Source organism: Macaca fascicularis, chromosome 3 (assembly GCF_037993035.2).
Source record: "Macaca fascicularis isolate 582-1 chromosome 3, T2T-MFA8v1.1".
NCBI lineage: Eukaryota > Metazoa > Chordata > Mammalia > Primates > Cercopithecidae > Macaca > Macaca fascicularis.
The window spans coordinates 83,119,928-83,140,958 of NC_088377.1; the positions used below are offsets into that span (position 1 = coordinate 83,119,928).

At 49.2% G+C, this 21,031-nt stretch overlaps 1 protein-coding gene across 32 annotated transcripts in view; it reads left to right on the forward strand.

The window, feature by feature from the left end:
* TNS3 (tensin 3) overlaps positions 1-21,031 on the forward strand; it is a 309,070-nt gene that overhangs the window by 209,301 nt on the left and 78,738 nt on the right. For all 32 annotated transcript variants that reach the window (XM_005549633.4, XM_074035041.1, XM_065541982.2 and 29 more), the window contains one exon: positions 10,153-11,409. In XM_005549633.4, coding sequence (XP_005549690.3) covers positions 10,153-11,409 — 1,257 coding nt within the window. The remainder of the gene's footprint in view (positions 1-10,152; positions 11,410-21,031) is intronic.

The window sequence follows — 21,031 nt, forward strand, 5'->3', positions numbered from 1 at the left end:
AGTCGGCCTCGTTTTTAGAAAGCGTGAGCAAGGAGCTCAGCTTTACTCCAGAGGGAGGGATTTTCCAGCACCCTTGGGCAGTCTCAGTAAGGTGTCCCGGTGCTGCGCTGCAGCCTCTGTCCTGCTGGGCGCCTCCCCTCCTGGCAACTCAGACAGTGATTTGCGGTCTGGGGGCTTGGGAAGGAGTTCACTCTCAAGGTGAGACTGACGTAGCAAGGGAACAATGCCTTAGAATGGAGTTATTCCGCCTAAGGAGAGAAAGAGTTGTCCCTACAGAGTAGAGTTTATTACCGTCTTTTATTTTTTGTAAAAAAAAAAAAAAAAGAAAGAGGAAATATATCAAAGTCATAGGGTCTCTGATTTAGTAGATTAAAAGCAATGTTCTCAAAGACCCAAGTGTAGTCCTCATTTCTTAGCTCTTGATTTTTCTCTGGAGTAGAAAATGATTTAATACAAACTCCAAAAAGTATTAATTAGCAAAGAGTCAGAATTCTATTGTAATAAAATTAAAGCAAACCTTGTTTTAGTGAGAGGTTATACATGCTCTAATTATAAATGTCCATATGGAAAAAACAAGAGTGATTTTTGCATATGCTGTGGATAAGATAACACAACACCCCTTGAGAAGGAACCTCTTGGCTCAGACATCGCTTCCTGACTGGGAAGGTCTTTCTGTGTCTGCAGCTCCTACCAGGCCTCCAGGGAGCAGGTACCCTTGGGACATCGCCAGGGCTACCCGTACCTCTGCTCCTGGCTTCAGATGCGAGAATGCTCCTTGCCTCATTGTTAACCCCATTCAACACTGCCTTGTGCTCTGGGTCACAGCCTAGTTTTCAGCCGTCCTAGCTTGGTGATAGACTCTTCCATACTCCGGAGCCTGAAATCCAAGCAGTCCATCAGCACCTGTCCTCACCAGCACTGAAACCCCCGCTGGCTGTTCCACATTGTGCAGCCTCAGACCCATCAACTGAATAGTCTGCTAGAAAACTCACAAGTCCAGCGCCGGTGCCCATCGCTCATGTGTCAGTTGATTTAGCAAATCCAGGAGAAATGTTCTGTCTCTGCGAGGGGAGGTCATGTGATGCAGTGATGGGAACCATGGATGTGCATGACACGATCTGCCAGATCACCCTTACCCGTCCCCCTGTGAAACCTGGACATGCTCTGGTCCCTTGCAGCCCCCTAACCTCATAGGTTCAACAGAGGAGAACCCATGTCCCTTCTGGGTTTGCTTTGAGCCTCAAATGAGGCAATAGGTGAAGTTCTTGGAAGACAGTAGTTGCCCAGTTAGCTTATCACTGCTGCTTTTGCCATCATTGCTGTCAGTGACTGAGGAAACAAAAAAAGTATGGGATGGGAAAACAGTTTTACAGCTGGTAAGAGCCTGAGCCAGGCAGCTTGGCCATAAAGTCGCACTGGGTGGATGGTTAGCAAAATTGGTGCCTGGGACAATTTGAGTCGTATCAAAAAATGACTTACAGAACTTTTGAATACGTTTTTTAAAACCCATCTCTTATCATAGCTTTATATTAGAGAACAATTCTTCAGGGTAATTCTCGAGGCGGGAGGTCAGTGGACCTGCTTTCTGTGTACTCACTGATTAGATGTTCATGGAGCACTCCTCTGTCCCTCAGGTCTGCACCCAGAGGGTCCACACGTGAATCACATGTGAGTTCCGGGAATTCTTCACTTGACCAGGGAGGGGGAAAGCACAGAAAGGAGGGTTTGCCCAGTGCCTGCTGTGTGCCATGCCTTTCATGTTGCACCCCAGTGGTCCTGGGAGCTGATACCAGCAAACACACCCTTCTCCAGGTTGCTTTGCTACAGACAAGGAAAGTGAGGCACGGAGAGGCTGAGTGATTCATTCATCTGAAGTCACACAGCTATGATGAAGCCAGGACTCAAGCCTGGGTTATGCCAGAACGTCTAGAAGGGGAGGGAAGGTGTGCACATGAATCACTCCATTGGAAATGTCAAAAGATGCTTTATGTGACAGTGAGATGCAAAGGGACTATGATCGCTATCCCAAGGAGAGAGGGTTTCCTTTGTCTCATGGAATTTAGGAAGAGGAGGGAAGGCCTTTGAAGAGGGAGAGGAGGGCAAGGGGGAGAGGGAGAAGGAGGAAGGGGAGGAGGGGGAAGAGGAGGAAAGGGAGGAGGGAGAAGAAGAGGAAGAGGGGAGAAAGGGAGGACATCAAGAGGAGTCACCTCAGGTTGGGGCCTAGTGTGCTGTGAGTCTCTTTTCTGTCTTGATCTCACAACGTTTGTTTTAAACAAGGTGCAATTTACATGCAGTAAAATGTGCTCTATTTAGTATACAGTAGTCTGAGTTTGACAAACCTTATGCCATGACACTCCCACCACTATCAAGACACAGATATTTCTATTGCCCAAACCATCCCTCGCACCCTTTGCGGCCTCCACTCTTCTCCTGGCCCCGACCACACCCATTTGTGTCCAAACACAATGTCTCCACCCCAGAATGTCACCTACGTGGAGTCGTACATAGTCCTTGAGACCCCTCCAGGGGACCGCCTGCAGACGAGTGCTCATTCTTGAAACCAAAGCCTCTCTGTCTTCAGTATTTTCCCTGGGCTGTGCTTGTCAGAGCCTCACCATGGGCACTTGCAGCTGCAGACACAATTCCAATAAACCTCCACTTATTGGGATTGTTTGGATATGGTGAATTGATTCAGCTGGGTGGTCCCAAGTGAGTCATTTGAGGGCGATCTAGGGACAGGACGGTTCCTGGCTGTGTCTGGAGAAGCTACGTGTTCCCTGTGGTGGTCCAGGCGCAGGTGGGACCTCTGGCATATCCATGGCTCCTGACCCCAATGGGGCTGCTGGTACCATGGGCGTGTGGGGGTGCTGAAGAGTCCATGCTAGGAGCAGCACCTGATCCACTGTGAGGATAGAAATGCACTTGCTTGAAGAAACAGAACATAAAACTGACCATCACTACAGCGGCTGTGGCAGCACAGGGGTCTGTCTCCGATAATGAATCATATTAGGAGTTAGAGAGGAAAGCACAAATCGCTTGATAGTCTCTGAGGAGTGAGTGAGGTGTATATGAGTGTGTGTGTGTGTGTGTGTGTGTGTCTTGATCTAGATATCTGTAAAATATAAACGTGATTGACTAAGATTAGAATTTTATCATTTTTAAGGGATGGAAATAATGGGTATTGGAGTTGGCGGGAGGTCGGTTTAAATTTCAGATGTTCTATTCAGTAGGCTTGTAAAAAAATCATTAATGTTAGTGCAGGCTCTCTCAGCCTCTGATTTCTCATCTGTAAAATGAACTTCCCATTTCCTGCTTCACAGAATTGCTTTGGGAATCGAGTGGGATCCCTAGGGCCTAACAGTGTGCTGGGAGCATGGGAGGAGCTTGCACAGTGGCCTTGTCTTTAGGTGGTCAGCTGAGTGGTAGGAGAAGGGTGTTTCCAGAATTCTCGCTGTTCGTCAGGTGATGAGGATGCCAATTCCTGCGGCCTCACCTGGCTCACCTGAGGGTGGCCGCTTCAGCATCAGTGGGTGCTTTTCTTCTCACACGCCACTCGGTCTTTCCCTTGCCTCTGTTGATCTGTCTATTCAGATGCCGTGAAATGTGCCCACCACCCTTTCCATCTCTTGTTCCTCTCTGTTCCCCAAGGGGGCTGGTCCATGCTGCAGCACATCATCAGGACTGGGCTGAATATTGCTTCTAAGTCCCCATTTATGACTAGCAATCATAGCAGTGCTTAGTCAACTCTTACCAACTTTCATGGAGAAGAATTTTCTAGTTTCTCCTTTGAAACTAAAAAGTTTCAGGGAGGATACTGTTAGTTCTTTTGAAATGAAAAGTTACTTTTTAAGCACACCTGTCGCAAAAAGTAGAGTACGGGATTCTTAGCATCAGTACCTAGAAAAAGGAAAGGTTCTACATCGCTTCATAAATCTATCAGATTTGTCCTTCTTTTGCTTCAAATCAACTTTCTGTTGGAAGCAGGGCCAGTGGACAGTTCAGTGGATTACAGATCAGTGATGAGTATTTTTGGTTGCTAAGTGATTGATGATGGAGGGTGCTGAAGTGTGAGGTCACCCGTCCCTTTGGCCAGCTGATTGTTAGCTTGCCGGGGAGCACAGTTGGGCATTGCCTAATCTGTTTTCAGCCGGGATGGAAGGGATATTTTCATACATATATTTTTTTGTCTTGTCCATTTTTGAGTGACTTTTGAAATACTTTCTGAGTGCCTCTTACTCTCTTGCCTCCTTGTGGGAAAGCCACGTTTCAGTACCAGGGTTGGGGTAGAAAGAGAAGGATTCCCTGCAGGGAGGGTGGGTGGGGAAGTCTGTTGCTGCAGGTCCTCCGAGGAGACAAGAATGTCTGTTCTGTATTTTCTTCTTTCTGGTCCTTTTCCAGGCGATAAACTTCACTGGTATGTCATGCAGCGGAAGTCACTCAGGGCCATATTTATGTTTGTTGGATTTTGAACTAAGATCCGGCCACAAGGAAATCGTTGCCAGACAGTGGACAGGCTCCCTTGGGACGGGAGGTCCTTGGTGCTGTTGGCTGCGTCTGGTGGCAACCCAAGGGAAAGGGGACACCGAATGGGATGATTTATCCTGGACTGAGATGTGGAAAGGTTCTCCTCCTGCATCCGCAGCTGAAGAGCTATGGGATCCCTGCGAGTTACTTCCTCCCACTCTGGGATCAGGTTCTAAATTTGCAGAATGAGGGTTGATTCAGACTTCCCCATACTCCCTTTGAGATGGAAGCAAAATGTTAAAATCTGTTATTTAAGGATATAAAAAGGTGGAAGGGGCAGACGAGTGGCAGGACCCCACCTTTGAGAATTCTGTCCTTACCCCACCACCTCCTTACAGCAGTGTCAGCCCTGATAGCACGTCAGGTGCCAGAGACAGAGTGGAGACTTGAAGCCCTGCAGCCTCCCTCACCTGGTAGGGGCTCCTCACCCTCCCTGCCCCTAGGAGTTCATCAGGGCACCAGGAACCCCACCGACAACCCATGTCCAGGAACCACAGATGGGAGTTTTGTTGGCTATGTCATTTCTCTGGTCTGGGTGCAGAAAATTACTTTCTACGTCACTTTTCCAAACCAGAACCATATTATCAGTAGCATTCTGCCATCAGTTAAGGAGGGTATCCTTTAATGACGGATCAGCGCCTTTGGGAGCTGCAAACAACAGGGTGTGGGCTCCTGTTTGGTTTCTCATTGGCAAGACTGGCAGTCAGCCATGCAATGACCCTGCTTCCACATCCCTGTTAGGTTTCATTTCTAGGCAGGATTCTCTTTTTATTGCTCTTGTCCTGCAGCTTTTGCATTGAGTCTTAGAAAGCATAACAGTGGCAGAAAGTGTTTAGGTGAGGCTCTTTCCTGTGCGCCCAGTGTAGAGGCAACAGTTTCATAGGTGAGAAGATAGACGATACAGAGGTCAGAAGACAGATATTTACCCAGCCCTGCCACTTGGAGCTGTGTGGGTTTGAGCAATGAAATGCCAACCTCACAGGTGGCAGGAGGATAAAGGAGACTGGAAATGACAGTTAGCATGGTGCCATTTGCTTGCATCTGCTGTTTGCCAGGGCTCTGTCTCATTAATATTTGTGCCCCTGGTTCCGAGCACATTGTGTCCAGTTAATGTTCAAATGTCCCCTGGATATCCGGTCCATGCTTCCTGCTTCATGGGCAAATGGGCTAACCTTTAGGGTCATGACTTTTGTTTTCTTTGGAATTTAGAACCCTTAAATTGGGTGACTTCATTTACTTTTCCAGTTGTGTTCACTGTCAGTTGGAGACCAGCCAGGTCAGTAGCGATGGCCGCCCTGTTTCCGCCTCTCACGAATGGGTGGACCTGGCTGTGCTGCCTGGGAAAAGGCCCAGAGAGCGGGGACACCTGGGCTGCAGGTGGCCAAGGGCTGCACGGCTCTTCTACCTTCAGATCCTTGTGGGCTGTGTGTGTGTTTGGTTTGGGTTGGTGGTGGTTCTTTGCTTGTTTGTTTTGCCTGCTAAGGCAGCTGATCTTTCCAAAATAGCTCCCCAGATTTTGTCATGTGTGAAAAAGCTCAAACTTTTAGCCTCTCACTCAATACTCACCTGGTGTCAGAAGCTGTTCTCTAATGCTAGAAATGTAAGAGAGAGCAAAATAAAGCAAACCACCTGCCCTCAATGAGCCTGAGTCCCCGTGTGTTGAAGGTGCAGTTCTTCTGAATGCAAGTATGTACTCTGGATAAAAACCCAGTGAGGAAAGCGTGGTCAGGGCAGCACCTGTTGAGGAGGTGAGGGAGATGAGATGCAGAGAGGGACAGGAGCCAAAGCCCCAGGGCAGGTGCATGCTTGCAGTGGACTGCTAGGAACAGGGCAGGCAGTGAAGAGATGAGCCCAGAGAGCGGATGCCAGGCCCTGTTCACTATGGGAAGAGCCTTTAATAGTAGTTATGAGTGCTCTTACTTGGAGCCAAAGATGGAAAGCATCTTTGTGTCTTTCATTCCATTGAAAGATAGGAAGCATTCCCTTTTATAAATGTAAAAACCGGGAAACTGAACAGCCTGAATGTCATGACCAGGAACGCACACAGAGTAAATGGTGGAATGGGGATCCCATCTTTAAGGATAAAGGGAAACAGCCGTCTCCTTTGTCCAACTGAAATTCAAGTTCTTCCTTTTGCAAAGTGATAGCCCTTTATAAGAAAACAGGATAGGAACAGTGTGTTCCAGAGGCCCCTTCTCCTTCCCTCCCCCTGAGGCTGACTCTCCTGCCCCCACTGAAGACCACGGGGGTGTAGGTGCAGGGGGTTGTCTGTGGAGCTCCTGGGATGGCCTACCCAGAGCTCTGCACCTTTAGAAAGATCTGTGTTGCTACCGAGTGATTCAGAAGCTGATAATCTTTCATATTCTTTTCCTGTACATTTAATATTTGTTGGGCATTTTCTGATGTAGAAAACTACATATGTATGTAGCAGGAAGTTTAGCAGGAGTCCAGCCTTGTCTTTGACGCTGGATAGGGCTGGACTGGACCCTCTCTGTCCCATGGCTGTGCTCTCATGTATTAATAGGAAGGTGGTTGAACACCACCTGGGCTGTCAGGATTTGATGAGACCCCGCTTGGAGGGCTCAGAATGGGCCTGACATAGATGGAGTGTATAGTCAATGGTAATGGAAATGTTGTTGTTTTTAATGCATCTATTATTATTTTAAGATTTCTACTACTAATAAAATAGGATTATTCATACCCTCCCACAGGAGAGGGACTATCCTCTGCCTTACCATTTGGTACGGAGCCTTCTAATCACGTACTGTTCTTAGCAGGCAGGGCAGGGAGCTAGCTGAAGGATTCCACCTCAGACTGATTAATAAGCCCTTTTTGACAGCATTTTAATTTAGATTAGAAGAATTGCTTTACAACTCATTCTTGGGCTTTTTTTTTTTATGTCATTGTGCCAATTTATTTTAACTCAGATTTAGGGAGAAGGGTGTGGGAGTCATATAGACTTAGGAGTGTGAAATCTGTGACCGTAGTGGGTAGGCTCATGCCCCAGGCTGAGTGGCCCTGCAGTGTGTGTCCTGGCTGCCAGCCAGGTGTGGGAGGGACTGGGTTGATGGCCATACAGCACCCTCCATCGTGGGGAGGAGGAGTAGTCTTTGTCATTTTCACGGAGCAGAAGCTGTTTATCAGCACCTCCTTCTCACACTCTGAAAACAGCAAGAAGGATTTGCCAGGTCTTACATTTGTTAAATTTTCCTGGTAACAGGAAATCTAAACAGAAACCAAATTAAATTGATGTTTACTCAGGGCCTATAAAGACACTCACCCCTGTGCTATGCCGTTTAATTCTCAGGTCAACCTTTTCATAGAACCATCTACCCACACCCTCATTTTATAGCCAGGAAGCTGAAGGTCAAGGTGAATGCACCAGTTGGTAGAACCCTAAGGGTGGACTCAGGATAGAGCTGGGATTTGAACCAGTGTCCATCTGATGCCAGAGCTTCTTCAAGGGACCACTCTACTTCACAATCGCCTAGTGATTGCATTAACAAATGGATTGCATTTTCCATTTTTGAAATTGTAGAGGTGATATTTGCACGTGCCTTATAATTTAGGCCAGTCTTTCCAGGTGTCTCCTTTGTTTAATTTGCACAGAGCTGGGTGAAGTAGGTGTTTTAGTCTCTGCCAGTTCTGAAGCCTGGTCACTTGGTGATCCCTGGTCAGAGCAATGTGAGTTCAGTACCACCTCTTTGTGGGCAGGGCCACTGACAGAGCTTCCAGGTGTGTGCCCTCCTGGTGCTCTCTGAGCAGGTGGGCAGTGGGCCAGCAGGAGCACACAGGCGTCAGGGCCAGTGCACCTGGGTTCTAGGCCCACCTCCACCTCCTAGCAGCTGCCTGACCTTGGGCAAATTATTTATTCTCTTTGATCCTCAGTTGCTTATAGATAAACAAGAAAATAGGTCATACTGTGAAAATTAGAGAAAATGCACGATGCTCCTGTCCTGTCAATAAAAGGTACTCAGAAAACAGCAGCTGTTACTGAGGCTGTTACCTTGAATGAATCCCATGGCATATGTCCTGTCATCACTTTCCCTGCCTTGAAGACTTGGTTTATTTTCAGCATTTTGTGTAGCATTTCTACTCCCAGACCCTCCCTTCCCTAGGCTTGACTTTAGGATGGGAGTCACGGCCACTGCAGATGGGCCTATACCCCTGTGTCCACTCTCCCCACTCCTTGCTTCTCTGCATGCTTTCCCTTGGGCACGGTTGAAACAAGAAGAAAGCCTTACGTGGGCGTGTTTTCAGCACCACACCCCAGTACCTCTCAGGACTCTGTCCTAACACGTTGTCCCAGTGTTTTCAAAAAAGCCAGCAGCTGCTGACCATGGTGGTGCATCAGCCTGGAGCCCGGGGCTATGAGGCACATGCTTAGGGCAGGTCCCTCCAGAGGGCTCCTGGGCCAGGCTTGGTGACTGCTGTTAGGTAGTGGCTCACGTCTCTCAAATTCCAGGTGCCCACGCAGCGTGGGCTTCCCACCACCAGCAGCTCCCTGGCTGTGGAATGCTTGCAATTTCACAGTTGAGAAAGTAGAAGGTGGGGGAGGCCCATGGGGTGCGGCATGTGCTGACTACAAACTCCAGCTTATTTTAGGAGGCTCTTGGCAAGGACCTGCTGTGTGTGGTCGCGGCAATTGGCCAGTCAGCACATTGAGGCTCGGGAGTCCCAGAATGCCAGAGTCATGGCCATGATTAATAATAGCAGCCGATGCCTCAGCCCTTCCTGCCCACACTTTAGTTCAAAATTTTATTTTCTTGACATTCCATGTATGGAAATCAGCGCGTGAAGGTCAGCCTCAAGTGTCTGTGATCCTGAGACATTGACCAGGCACCTACTTGGCCCAAAGTTGCTGTGCCAAGCAGGAAGACCCAAACCAATTCCTGTACTTTCTCTTTTCATTGAATTTCATATTGACCTTTGAGCAGACATTCAGTTTTTTTTCCTTTTTTTTTTTTTTTTTTGAGACAGAGTCTTGCTCTCTTGCCCAGGCTGGAGTGCAGTGGCACGATCACTGCTTACTACATCCTCTGCCTCGCAGGTTCAAGCAATTCTCCTGCCTCAGCCTCCTGACTAGCTGAGACTACAGGCATGCACCACCACACCTGGCTAATTTCTGTATTTTTAGTAGAGACGGGTTTCACCAAGACATTCAATTTAATAGGAATTTGCTACCCAGCACCTAGCTGATGCTCAACAAATGTTAGACAGGTCTATGAACGGAAGCTCTTCTTTGTCTAAGATGAACAGTCCATTCTTGGGGATTTATGAGCCGAGCTGGCCTCAACGTTCACAGTCATGATGAAATTAACAATGAGCCCCAAAGGCAAGATGATTCAAAAGGTGAAGAATCCCAGAGTTCAGAATGACAATTTGTTCTGCATGGAAAGGTAGAAATGATTCAAGCACCTGAAGATGTTTATTTGAATGCCTTTTCATTGGCATCCTCCAGAGTCTATATAGAACTTTGTGATCTTAGAGGGATCTTTGTCCCTGCTTATTGTAAATCATATTTTGAATCCATTTATTTGTTTAGACAAATGCACACACTCATTCTGAGGGTGTGAGACTTGCTTTCATCCCGGACTGAAAGCCTCTCTCTGGTTTTCTCCCCCGCAGTGCTACACACGCAGGGCCCTGTCGATGGCAGCCTTTACGCGAAGGTGAGGAAGAAAAGCTCCTCAGATCCTGGCATCCCAGGTGGCCCCCAGGCCGTCCCGACCACCAACAGCCCAGACCACAGTGACCACACCTTGTCTGTCAGCAGTGACTCCGGCCACTCTACAGCCTCTGCCAGGACTGATAAGACGGAAGAGCGCCTGGCTCCAGGAACCAGGAGGGGCCTGAGCGCCCAGGAGAAGGCCGAGTTGGACCAGCTGCTCAGTGGCTTTGGCCTGGAGGATCCTGGAAGCTCCCTCAAGGAAATGACTGATGCTCGAAGCAAGTACAGTGGGACTCGCCACGTGGTGCCGGCCCAGGTTCATGTGAATGGAGACGCTGCTCTGAAGGACCGGGAGACGGACATTCTGGATGACGAGATGCCCCACCACGACCTGCACAGTGTGGACAGCCTTGGGACCCTGTCCTCCTCGGAAGGGCCTCAGTCGGCCCACCTGGGTCCCTTCACCTGCCACAAGAGCAGCCAGAACTCACTCCTATCTGACGGTTTTGGCAACAACGTTGGTGAAGATCCGCAGGGCACCCTTGTTCCGGACCTGGGCCTTGGCATGGACGGCCCCTATGAGCGGGAGCGGACTTTCGGAAGTCGAGAACCCAAGCAGCCCCAGCCCCTGCTGAGAAAGCCCTCAGTGTCCTCTCAGATGCAGGCCTACGGGCAGAGCAGCTACTCCACACAGACCTGGGTGCGCCAGCAGCAGATGGTTGTAGCTCACCAGTATAGCTTCGCCCCCGATGGGGAAGCCCGGCTGGTGAGCCGCGGCCCTGCAGACAATCCCGGCCTCGTCCAGGCCCAGCCCAGAGTCCCACTCACCCCCACCCGAGGGACCAGCAGTAGGGTGGCTGTCCAGAGGGGTGTAGGCAGTGGGCCACACCCCTCTGACACACAGCAGCCCTCTCCCAGCAAAGCGTTCAAACCCAGGTTTCCAGGCGACCAGGTTATGAATGGAGCTGGCCCAGAGCTGAGCACAGGCCCCTCCCCGGGCTCACCCACCCTGGACATCGACCAGTCCATCGAACAGCTTAACAGGCTGATCCTGGAGCTGGATCCCACCTTCGAACCCATCCCTACCCACATGAATGCCCTCGGTAGCCAGGCCAATGGCTCTGTGTCTCCGGACAGCGTGGGAGGCGGGCTCCGGGCAAGCAGCAGACTGCCTGACACAGGAGAGGGCCCCAACAGGACCCCTGGGCGGCAAGGTGAGCTGGGGCTCCACGGGAGGTGCTCCACGGGAGGCTAATGGGTGATGAGAAATCAGCCTAGTAGGTTCGCTTTTGGCAAAACCCACAAGGGAGGGACGTTTCCCTTGCAGTTTCAACTCTCGTGAATTTTGGCCTAGGATCCAAATGCTGTCATGCTGGTGTGGTCCCTTGGTGGGAGATTTGGAGGGTGGGAGAACCAGGCAGAAGACCCGCTGTTAACATCAGTGCAGGGGCAGGGAAGGGCCCCTCATGCCTTCATTGCAGAATGGGCTTAACAGTGAAACCGTTCTCCCTTCATGAATGCTGGTGGATTTACGAAGGAAGCATACTTCTGTCCTTGTGGTATAGATCAGGGCTTTGTGGAAAAATGCCAGCTACTTCAGTGGGGCTGAAGGTTGGGGATGAAGAGGACTGCTGAGCCCTCAGACAGCTTTGTCACAAGGAAGTGATTCAGCAGTGGTGGTATAAAATGTTCTGATTACAAATACGTGTCAGAGTTGGCCATGGTGGTGTCGGGGGACTGGTTATGGAAGGCAGTGCCTGGGTGGAGGCTCGGGGTCCACAAGGGGTTCTACCACGGAGAGCAGCTTAGTGATGGGAGGGGCTTGGGGGAGCAGGCTCATGGGTGAGGGGACTGAGAGCTGTGGTGGGACCCAGAGCCATGGGGCCAGGTGCAGGGGCCTCCTGGGGATGCCCCAAAACCAGGTGGGGGTCATGCTAACTGCAGGGAGGCCGAGACTGCATGTGTCCTTTTCCCCTGAGGCTGGTGGTTTAGAAACCAGCACAGGGCCTTTCTGCCTGGCTTTGAGGCCTGGGAAGAACCAGGGCTGGGAGTGGTGGACAAGCAGTGACCTCTGCCTAGGTTACAGCAGCACTGTCTTCAAGCTGCATCGATGTAATGGGGCAAGTTGCATGTTGGGACCAGATTACTATACAGTGTTCTTTCTGTTGGGAAGTCATGAAAGCCGAGGGGACCAGAGAGCTGGAAGTGGTCATGTCGGCCAGGGAGGACACTCAGCAGGCAGAGAAGGGCACTGAAACGGAGCAGGGTTGTCTCAGTAGGGGACTGTGTGGGTGAGATCATGTGGTCTGGAAGCTTCTGCACAGAGGTGCACGCCAGGGGAGGGCAGCCAGGCTGTAGCAGCTATGCCTGGGGGCCACTGGGAGGCTACAGGAGGTGGAGAGACAGAGCTGTGTTCTGGGAGCCCTGGCAGTGATATGCAGGGACCGGGACCCAAGGATAACCTTGGGCCAGAGAGTGTGGCATCCATATGATGCCAGGGCCTCCCACATTGGCACGTTGGGGTGTGTTGGCAAATGGGGGCCGCTGGCTCCTTAGAGGGACTTGCCTCTAAAAGTGAAGACCAGAGAGGTAAAGGACGAGGGAGAATATGTCTATGTGACACTGTGCATGTGATTCCCACCATGGGCTGGTAACACTGATGAGAGATGCTACCATTTATGCCCGCGTGGTTCTTGGTTTAGGTGTGCTGGCCCATGTCATCATCCTAAGCACCTTGGCTGCAGGCACCAGTCCCTGCCTTATAGTCGTGTTGACGGAGATGTCAGTAGGTTACATGGCCCACCCAGGTTCACATGGGACCGGCGTAGTAGAGCAAATGTCTGTGCCCTGCGGTGTGGACTCAGTGTCTCCAGCCTCTTTGGAGTCACACAGGTGAGGACTGCAGTCCCAACTCAGGTCTGGGGTGGCCTGGGGGAAGGAGCACACGCTCTGCAGATGTTGATCCTGGTGTCAGGTCTGAGTGTGCTGTGGGCTGCCTGAGTGACGCACGTGTGTAAAGGGCAGTGTCTCTGTGAATTTCTCTTCACTCCATCTGTGAGAAGGAAACCCTATCCCAGTGCCTGGCCCAGGGAAGGTGTGAAGAAAGGCTCGTCCACATCCACCTCTCACTTACTAGGGGTGTGACTGAGCAAACAGCTGTCATTCCAGCCTGCCTGAGTAACTCCGTCTTTGTATGTCCTGAGCTGGGAGTTTGAAGGAGCCTGGAGAGTCCCCCATGAGTAGATTATTGGACTTTACAATACAGCTGTATAGCAACCACAACAACACAGCAGGGTAGCGGTTCCTGAACAATAGGTCCAGGTTGATGCATTAAACAAATGTATTTGGGAAATTCTGAGTTTACAAAAAGGCTCCAATGAGAACAAAGCTGTCTGCAGTATCACACCTGACTTACTTCACCAAACCTTCTTGAAAGAAGTTACTTGGAAACATTAAAATCAGAAGTCTTTTCTCCTGGATAACAATCTCATGTAGGTTTGGAGGAGGCTGGAGGCATCTGAGTGTATGTGGAGAAGAGGACTCCATGGCTTAGGTTAACATATAGTGGTCTCTTGAGGTTAATATGTCTTCCAATTGATTGAATTCAATCCTTAGTGATTCCCCATTCTTGCTGCAAATAAACAGTTATAAGGCCTGGAGTTTTAGAAAGCCACATCATATTATTCACCCTCAGATTGGCTGTTTTTAAATTACTTGGTAAACTCATTATTTATTTATTTTTATTTTTATTTATTTATTTTTTTGAGACAGAGTCTCACTCTGTCGCCCAGGCTGGAGTGCAGTGATGTGATCTCAGCTCACTGCAAGCTCCGCCTCCCAGGTTCATGCCATTCTCCTGCCTCAACCCAGTAGCTGGGACTACAGGCACCCACTACCGTGCCCAGCTGATTTTTTGTATTTTTAGTAGAGATGGGGATTCACCGTGTTAGCCAGGATGGTCTTGATCTACTGACCTTGTGATGTCTGCCTTGGCCTCCCAAAGTGCTGGGATTACAGGCGTGAGTTACCGCTCCCAGCCAAACTGATTACTTTAATAATAATTTTTTTTTTTTTTGAGTCTTGCTCTGTCGCCCAGGCTGGAGTGCAGTGGCACAATCTCGGCTCACTGCAACCTCTGCCTCCTGGGTTCAAGTGATTCTCCTGCCTCAGCCTGCCGAATAGCTGGGACTACAGGCGCGCACCTCCATGCCTGGCTAATTTGTGTATTTTTAGTAGAGATGGGGTTTCACCATATTGGCCAAGCTGGTCTTGAGCTCCCAACCTCGCGATATGCCCACCTCGGCCTCCCAAAGTGCTGGGATTATAAGCGTGAGCCACTGTGCCCAACCCAGTAACACATTTTGATTTTGATTTTAGATCCTCTTTAATTCATTTTATTATAAAAGTTATTTAGTTATCATTTTGAAGTTGAAGGACTTTCATATCTCAGCAATAGACCAGTAAAATTCAGTGTATATTTGGGTATTGACAATACAAATGTAAAGTATTTATTAATCTATGCATATTTGACAGGCATCTCGGACCATTTGTCCATTTTTTTCTAGTGTCAGAACTAAAAAGATGTCAGAAGATTAGATATAAGCAAAACCGGATACCAGTTTCCCCAGAGCTTTTTAAAATTGGGAAGTGACCTTCTTGTAGGAACCCTGACACACGTGAGCAACTGTCCATGAGCAGTGATGAATGGACACTGAAGGGTTAGCTGCAGCGTTGGAAACAGGGCAGAGGGAGCCGTGCCTTTCCTGGGAGCTCTGCTTCCTCTTCCAGGACGTGCCTCTTGTGCTAGGTAAGCACCAAGCTGGGAGATGCAGCAAGCCTTGAGACTTGGACTTCATTTAGTGTAAAAAGCCTGCACAGTGTAGAGGTGGTCTCTGAACAGCCTGCATGGCAGGCCTTTGGATTTCAGTCCAGGACTTTCTGACCTGATAGAAATCCCTTTAAAAATTGCTCACTGGGCTGAAGGAGGCAGATCACCTGAGGTCAGGAGTTCGAGACCAGCCCGGTCCACATGGCAAAACCCTGTCTCTACTAAAGTTACAAAAATTAGCCTGGCGTGGTAGTTCATGCCTGTAATCCCAGCTACTTGGGAGGCTGAGGCAGGAGAATCACTTGAACCCAGGAGGCAGAGATTGCAGCGAACTGAGATTGTGCCACTGTACTCCAGCTTAGGTGACAGAGCAAACACTCTGGCTCAAAAAAAAAAACAAAACTTACTTCTACAGCTCTCAGGCACTGCAGCTAAGCAGGGAAGGAATCGTTTCTTTCCTCCCTGGCAGGTATAGAAAACACTGGAACTCTTTTTGATTTTAAAATTTAAATTTCAGTATTGACATTTCTCAATAGGAAGTGGCTACTTTGGCAAGCAGCAGAAAACAAAAATCACTAGATCCTAGCAGGGACAAGTGTGGTAGCAAAGCAGCTGGTTCTGAGTCCCTGGGACATCGTCAGAAGGTTGGGGATGCTGCTGGAGTGCCTGCGCTTTGAAGGCATGTTAGATCCCCCAACCCATATCCATCTCCTCAGCCAGCCAAAGGAGACCAGGGCTGCTGAGCTGGAGTCCTCCTCCTTCAGCTTAGCTCCACGTGTGAATAGGAAGGATCCTGGCATGTCCGAAAGGCTCATGACATGCCCAGAATGGTCCCATCACTTACCCTGCAAGGGGAATCATTTCCACATCTGTGTGTGTAAGGGTCAGCCCCATAGATGGTGCGGCATTGCCTGACTGACTGGAGACTCTCTTGAGTCTCACTCACAAGGGGAAACTGTAGACTGGAAGTTCTGAGAGCGCCATGTCTACGTGGGCCCCTTCTTGCTGGGCTGCCTTCCATCTCATCCCTGGACACAGACTGCTACACAGCTTTCTTAATTCTGACGGTAGATGAAGGTTTGTCACAGAGACCTCAGCATCCTGAAGTTACCAGAGCCTTTCACTATTTGCAGATTATGTCCTCATTATGAGAAAGACCACCACTTGTGGTAGAGAGTTGGGAATAGCATTGCCCAGTGCACCTCTGGGGGACTTCTGGGTATCCTGCATTATTTATGAGATGAAAATTATATGTGAAGGCTAAGTATTTCCTGAGAAAGTCTTTCATACCAGCACAATGATAATAATGGTGGTTCTGCTGCTGATGGTAGTGATGATCATGGTGATGATCATGGTGATGATGATGGTGATGGTGATGATGATGGTGATTGTGATGATGACTGTGATGGTGCTGGTGATGGTGATGATGACAATGGTGATGGAGATGATGTTGATGGTGGTGATGCTGATGGTGGTGATGGTGATGGTGATGATGAGTGATGATGGTGATGATGAGTGATGATGGTGATGATGGTGATGGTGGTGATGGTGATGATTGGTGATGGTGCTGATGACAATGATGATGGTGATGATGTTGAAGGTGGTGATGATGTTGATGGTGATGATGGTCATGGTGATGATGGTGATGATCCTGATGTTGGTGATGACCCTGATGATAGTGATGATGGTGATGACTGTGATGATGTTGAGGGTGGTGATGGTGATGATGATAGTGATGTTGGTGATGACCGTGATGATGGTGATGACTGTAATGACGGTGATGATGTTGATGGTGGTGGTGATGTTGATAGTGGTAATGGTGATTATAATGGTGATGGTGATGATCCTGATGATGGTGATGACTGTGATGATGTTGGTGGTGGTGATGGTGATGGTGATGGTAATGACTCTGATGATGGTGGTGATGTTGATGGTGATGATGATGTTAATGGTGGTAATGGTGATGGTGATAATGGTGATAGTGATGATGATGGTGATGACTGTGGTGATGTTGATGGTGATGGTGACAGTGATGATAGTGATGACTGTGATGATGGTGATGATGCTGATGGTGATGATGATGGTTTGGTGATGGTGATGATGACGGTGATGAATGTAATGATAGTGATGATGTTTATGGTGGTGTTAGTGATGGTGATGTTGATGATGTTGGAAATAGTAAGAACTGTTACTCTGAGTGCCTACACTGTTTTAAGTACTTTCATTTTCACTGGGACACATAACAGATCTCTCATCTCTCTGACTGTACCCCATGGCCATGTCCTAATTCCACTAAACTCACCCTCTTACACCAGGCAGCAAAACTCTTGAGGGAAGTGCTCATTATTTTTTTTCCCTGGCATGCAGGAAGAGTTCGACATATGTTTGCAGATATAGGGGTCTGGGACAGGTGGAACTGCAGATGATCGTTTCGAGACCAGAATTGCTCTGCTGAATGGGCACTGAGGGGGATTTATTACTGGACAGTGTAGAGTAGCCCTGCCCACCCACAAGACCAGAGAGAGGCTATCCAGAGGTGGGATATCACAAAGCTCTGGTGGCTGAGACCTGGGCGCTCTCTGTGCCAGTGAGCACAGTTTTATGTCCTTCTTGTAGAATGGGTGAGATTCAGGGAGTTGGTTCGGGGGCATTTTGCTCCCCACAAGTGTCTGCCAGCCATGAGGCCCTGCTCCCTCACTCTGATCTGACTTCTGCCACCATCAGTGTTTTGTGGAAGAGGCCCTGGGTGCTGCTTCCAGGCTGATTGTCCCCGCCCCACTTTGGGTCTCAGCCTGGTTTCAGCCTGCACGTGGTGGGTTTTTTGCATCATACCCTTTTAAGTGGGGGAAGATTTCAACTGATGATATCCCAGTAACAAAAGAAATGACTCAACCTGTGAAATTTATGATTCCATGGGTGGCAGAAAGCCAGTTCTGTGGTTTTTTTTTCATACCTTGAGGGCTCTTTGCTTCATATTGTCAAAATATTTTATTCATGTTACATCAACCTCCACCCTGTGACGACAGGAACCTGGCAGGCCCTGTTCTGCTTGCAGACAGTGCTGTGGCATTCCCACCAGGCATTCAGTGTCCCTCCCAGACTCGGCACCTGCTCTGTTAGTGCTAACCCATGGCTGATAACCTGTGCATCCTAAAGAAAGTTCAGAGCAGTGGAAACTGTCAGCTTTTAATAGTTGACCATGGGGAGCCCGTTGATTTAAATTGTGTGCTAAACTCCAACCAAAGGAACCAAATGTGAAAGCTGGAAGAGCGCTTTAGGGTTCAGAAAGCAGGTCATCTGCAAGCTCTGATTCCGTGGCAGAAGGCTCACAGCCTCACAAAGTGGAGACATGCAGATAGTCCCATCTTATTTCAACTCCAGAGTTGGGGAACGTGCCGGGGGTGCTCAGCCAGAGCCTCTCAGCCAGGCCTTGTGAGGCAGAGGGATCCTTACCAGACAGACGGTCTGGAGGAGAGGCGGACTGCGAGAAAGCATAGTGTGCCAGGGAAGTTCAGTGCCGGGAAGTGAGGCTGGAGATGCAGATAGGCCCCACCATGGAGGGCCAGGATGGGGGCCAAGGGGCATGGCTCTTCCCTGAGGGCAGAGGCGAGCCTCGGAATCTTGGGCTGGGCCCTCACTTGCTTTTTTTTCTTTTCTTTTCTTTTCTTTTTTGCATGATCACTGTCTTACCAGAAGAGAAGGCACTGAGAAGGTGCACTGAGCCCAGGAGCTCCATTAGGGGCCCAGAGACAATGGAGGATAGCATTTAGGCAGGATGGGGGTGCCATGGGGTGGCACTGGCCTCCAATTCTGCAGAGGAAAAATCTCAGGAGAGAAGGAGGGAAGTGAGTAAGTGGGCCCTAGCGCCTGCCCCTGCAGCAGCTGGACATTGGGAGAATGAAGGGGCCTTGGATTTGGCTGTTAGTGATCTGGATATGGGGGTTTCAGAGCCAGGCTGGGGACACAGGGGATCCACGGTACTTTCTAAAGGTCCAGGTGTCGTTATTTCCATACTGTGTTATAACTGAGCAGTCCCCAGTTACGGGCATCACCCTGCCAGTGCCGGACCCTCGGAGCATGGGGGAAGACACCAGCAGGCGCATCTGGGGTGGAGGATGGAGGATTGACTGCAGCACCAAGCATAGACACTCCTGGAGCCCTCCAAGGACTCAGGCATCAGCAAGAGACCAGGTCTCACGCCAGCACCTCCGCCTTTTGGGGGCTGTCTTTGGATGGTCACAGTCAGCCCAGGGTCACCTTTTCTCCGAGAGGTTTCCCTTGGCCACTGCACCCTCCAAGCAGCTGGGTGAGGTCCTAGGACCCAGGTCTTATAAGAGGGACTTCCTGGTACTCACATCAGAGAACCAGGGTAAAGGAGGTCTGGGAGCCGAGGAGCCAGGGCCCCTGGCACTGGACATGTGTCCATGAGGAACTCTTACTCTCTGTTTGCTACCACGGGCAAAACAAGGTTTTTTCTCCATCTGTGAGCGTCAGTCTCTGGAGGTGGCTGAGAGAAATGGGATATTTATGTGCCTTGAGAGACTCGACACAGCTCCTCTCGACTTCAGACCCTGATGCTTTAGGGCCATGGATATGAACAAGCCATGTGTATGTGAGTGCACATTTAATAACCGAGTCAGCCCACTGCACTACAGGGAGCTCTGTGGGTGTCCAATTCGGAAAACATTTTAGAATGAGAAACTCAAGTCTGCTCTGGGAAACTGCCATTGCAGTGACTTTCTTTTATTGCATAAAACCAACTTTGAAATTTTGGAGTTGATGAATCATTTCCATTTGCCCCAGAGACTCTCACTCTGCAAAGCAGGGGGACTTGGTTTCCCACCCCGCCACTTTGGTGGGCGCTCTGAAGACACTGCTGAGAGGCTCGGGCCACGGAGGAGAAGGTGCTATCTGGGCCTTCTGGGACTTTGAGGTATGGATTGCAGACCATCTTCTGCTCAGCCTACACTGCCCGTGATAGCCACAGCAAGGGATCTTCACTGGCTCAGGCCCAAAATGAAGTATTGTTTCCATAACAGATACCTTCTAATGCCATCTTTACTCTCCTGAGATGAAAGTCATAGCTAATATAACCTCCTTAAGCACATACTAAAAACTAAATTTAACATGCTAACATTCATGTCAAAGGAAAAATAAAAATAAAGTAATTCACAATAGTCATTTGCATTTTGAGATGAAAATCTTTGGTCTGGCCCACACTAGAAAACAGAAATCATCCCTCAGTTTTAAAAAATACTCATTAATTTTTTAGTGTGGTGAAATACACATAACATAAAATTTAGCATTTTAATCATTTTTAAGTGTACTGTTCAGTGGTAGTAAAGACATTTGCATTGCTGTGCAACCATCATTAGTATCCAGTTTCAGAAATTTGTCATCATCCCAAAGGGAAACGTTATACCCCTTGAAGTCACTTCCCGTCCACACCTCCTCCCCAAGCCCCTGACACTCACTCATCCCCTCCTGTCTCTGGGGATGTGCCTACTGTGGGCATTTTACATAAATGGCATCACACTATATGTGCCTTTTGTGGCTGACTCCTGTGACGTGTTGTGTGATGTTTTCAAGCCAGATGTGTTATATAGCCCATGTGGGAACTTCAGTACTGTTTATGGCAGAGCAATATTCCACAGCAGGAATAGAGCACAGTTTGTTTATCCATTCCTCTCTCGATGGAGACCTGGGTCGTTTCCACCTTTGGCCTTGGTGAATGGTGATGCTGTGATCATGGGTGTGCCCGTGTTTGTCTGAACACCTGCTTTCAGTTGTTTGGGGCGTTGCTCAGGAGAGGGGTTGCTAGGTCCTGTGGCAGCTCTGTAACTTGTTGGGGAACTGGTGGGTCCTATGGCCGCTCTCTAACTTGTTGGACAACTTCCCCCCGATGCTTGAAAGTCATTTGGCATCACCAGGTCTCTGGCGTGTTTCATTTGTCCCCAGAAGCTCTGCCTGAGCTGTACTGGAAGTGGGCTGGTCTGTGTGATCCTAAC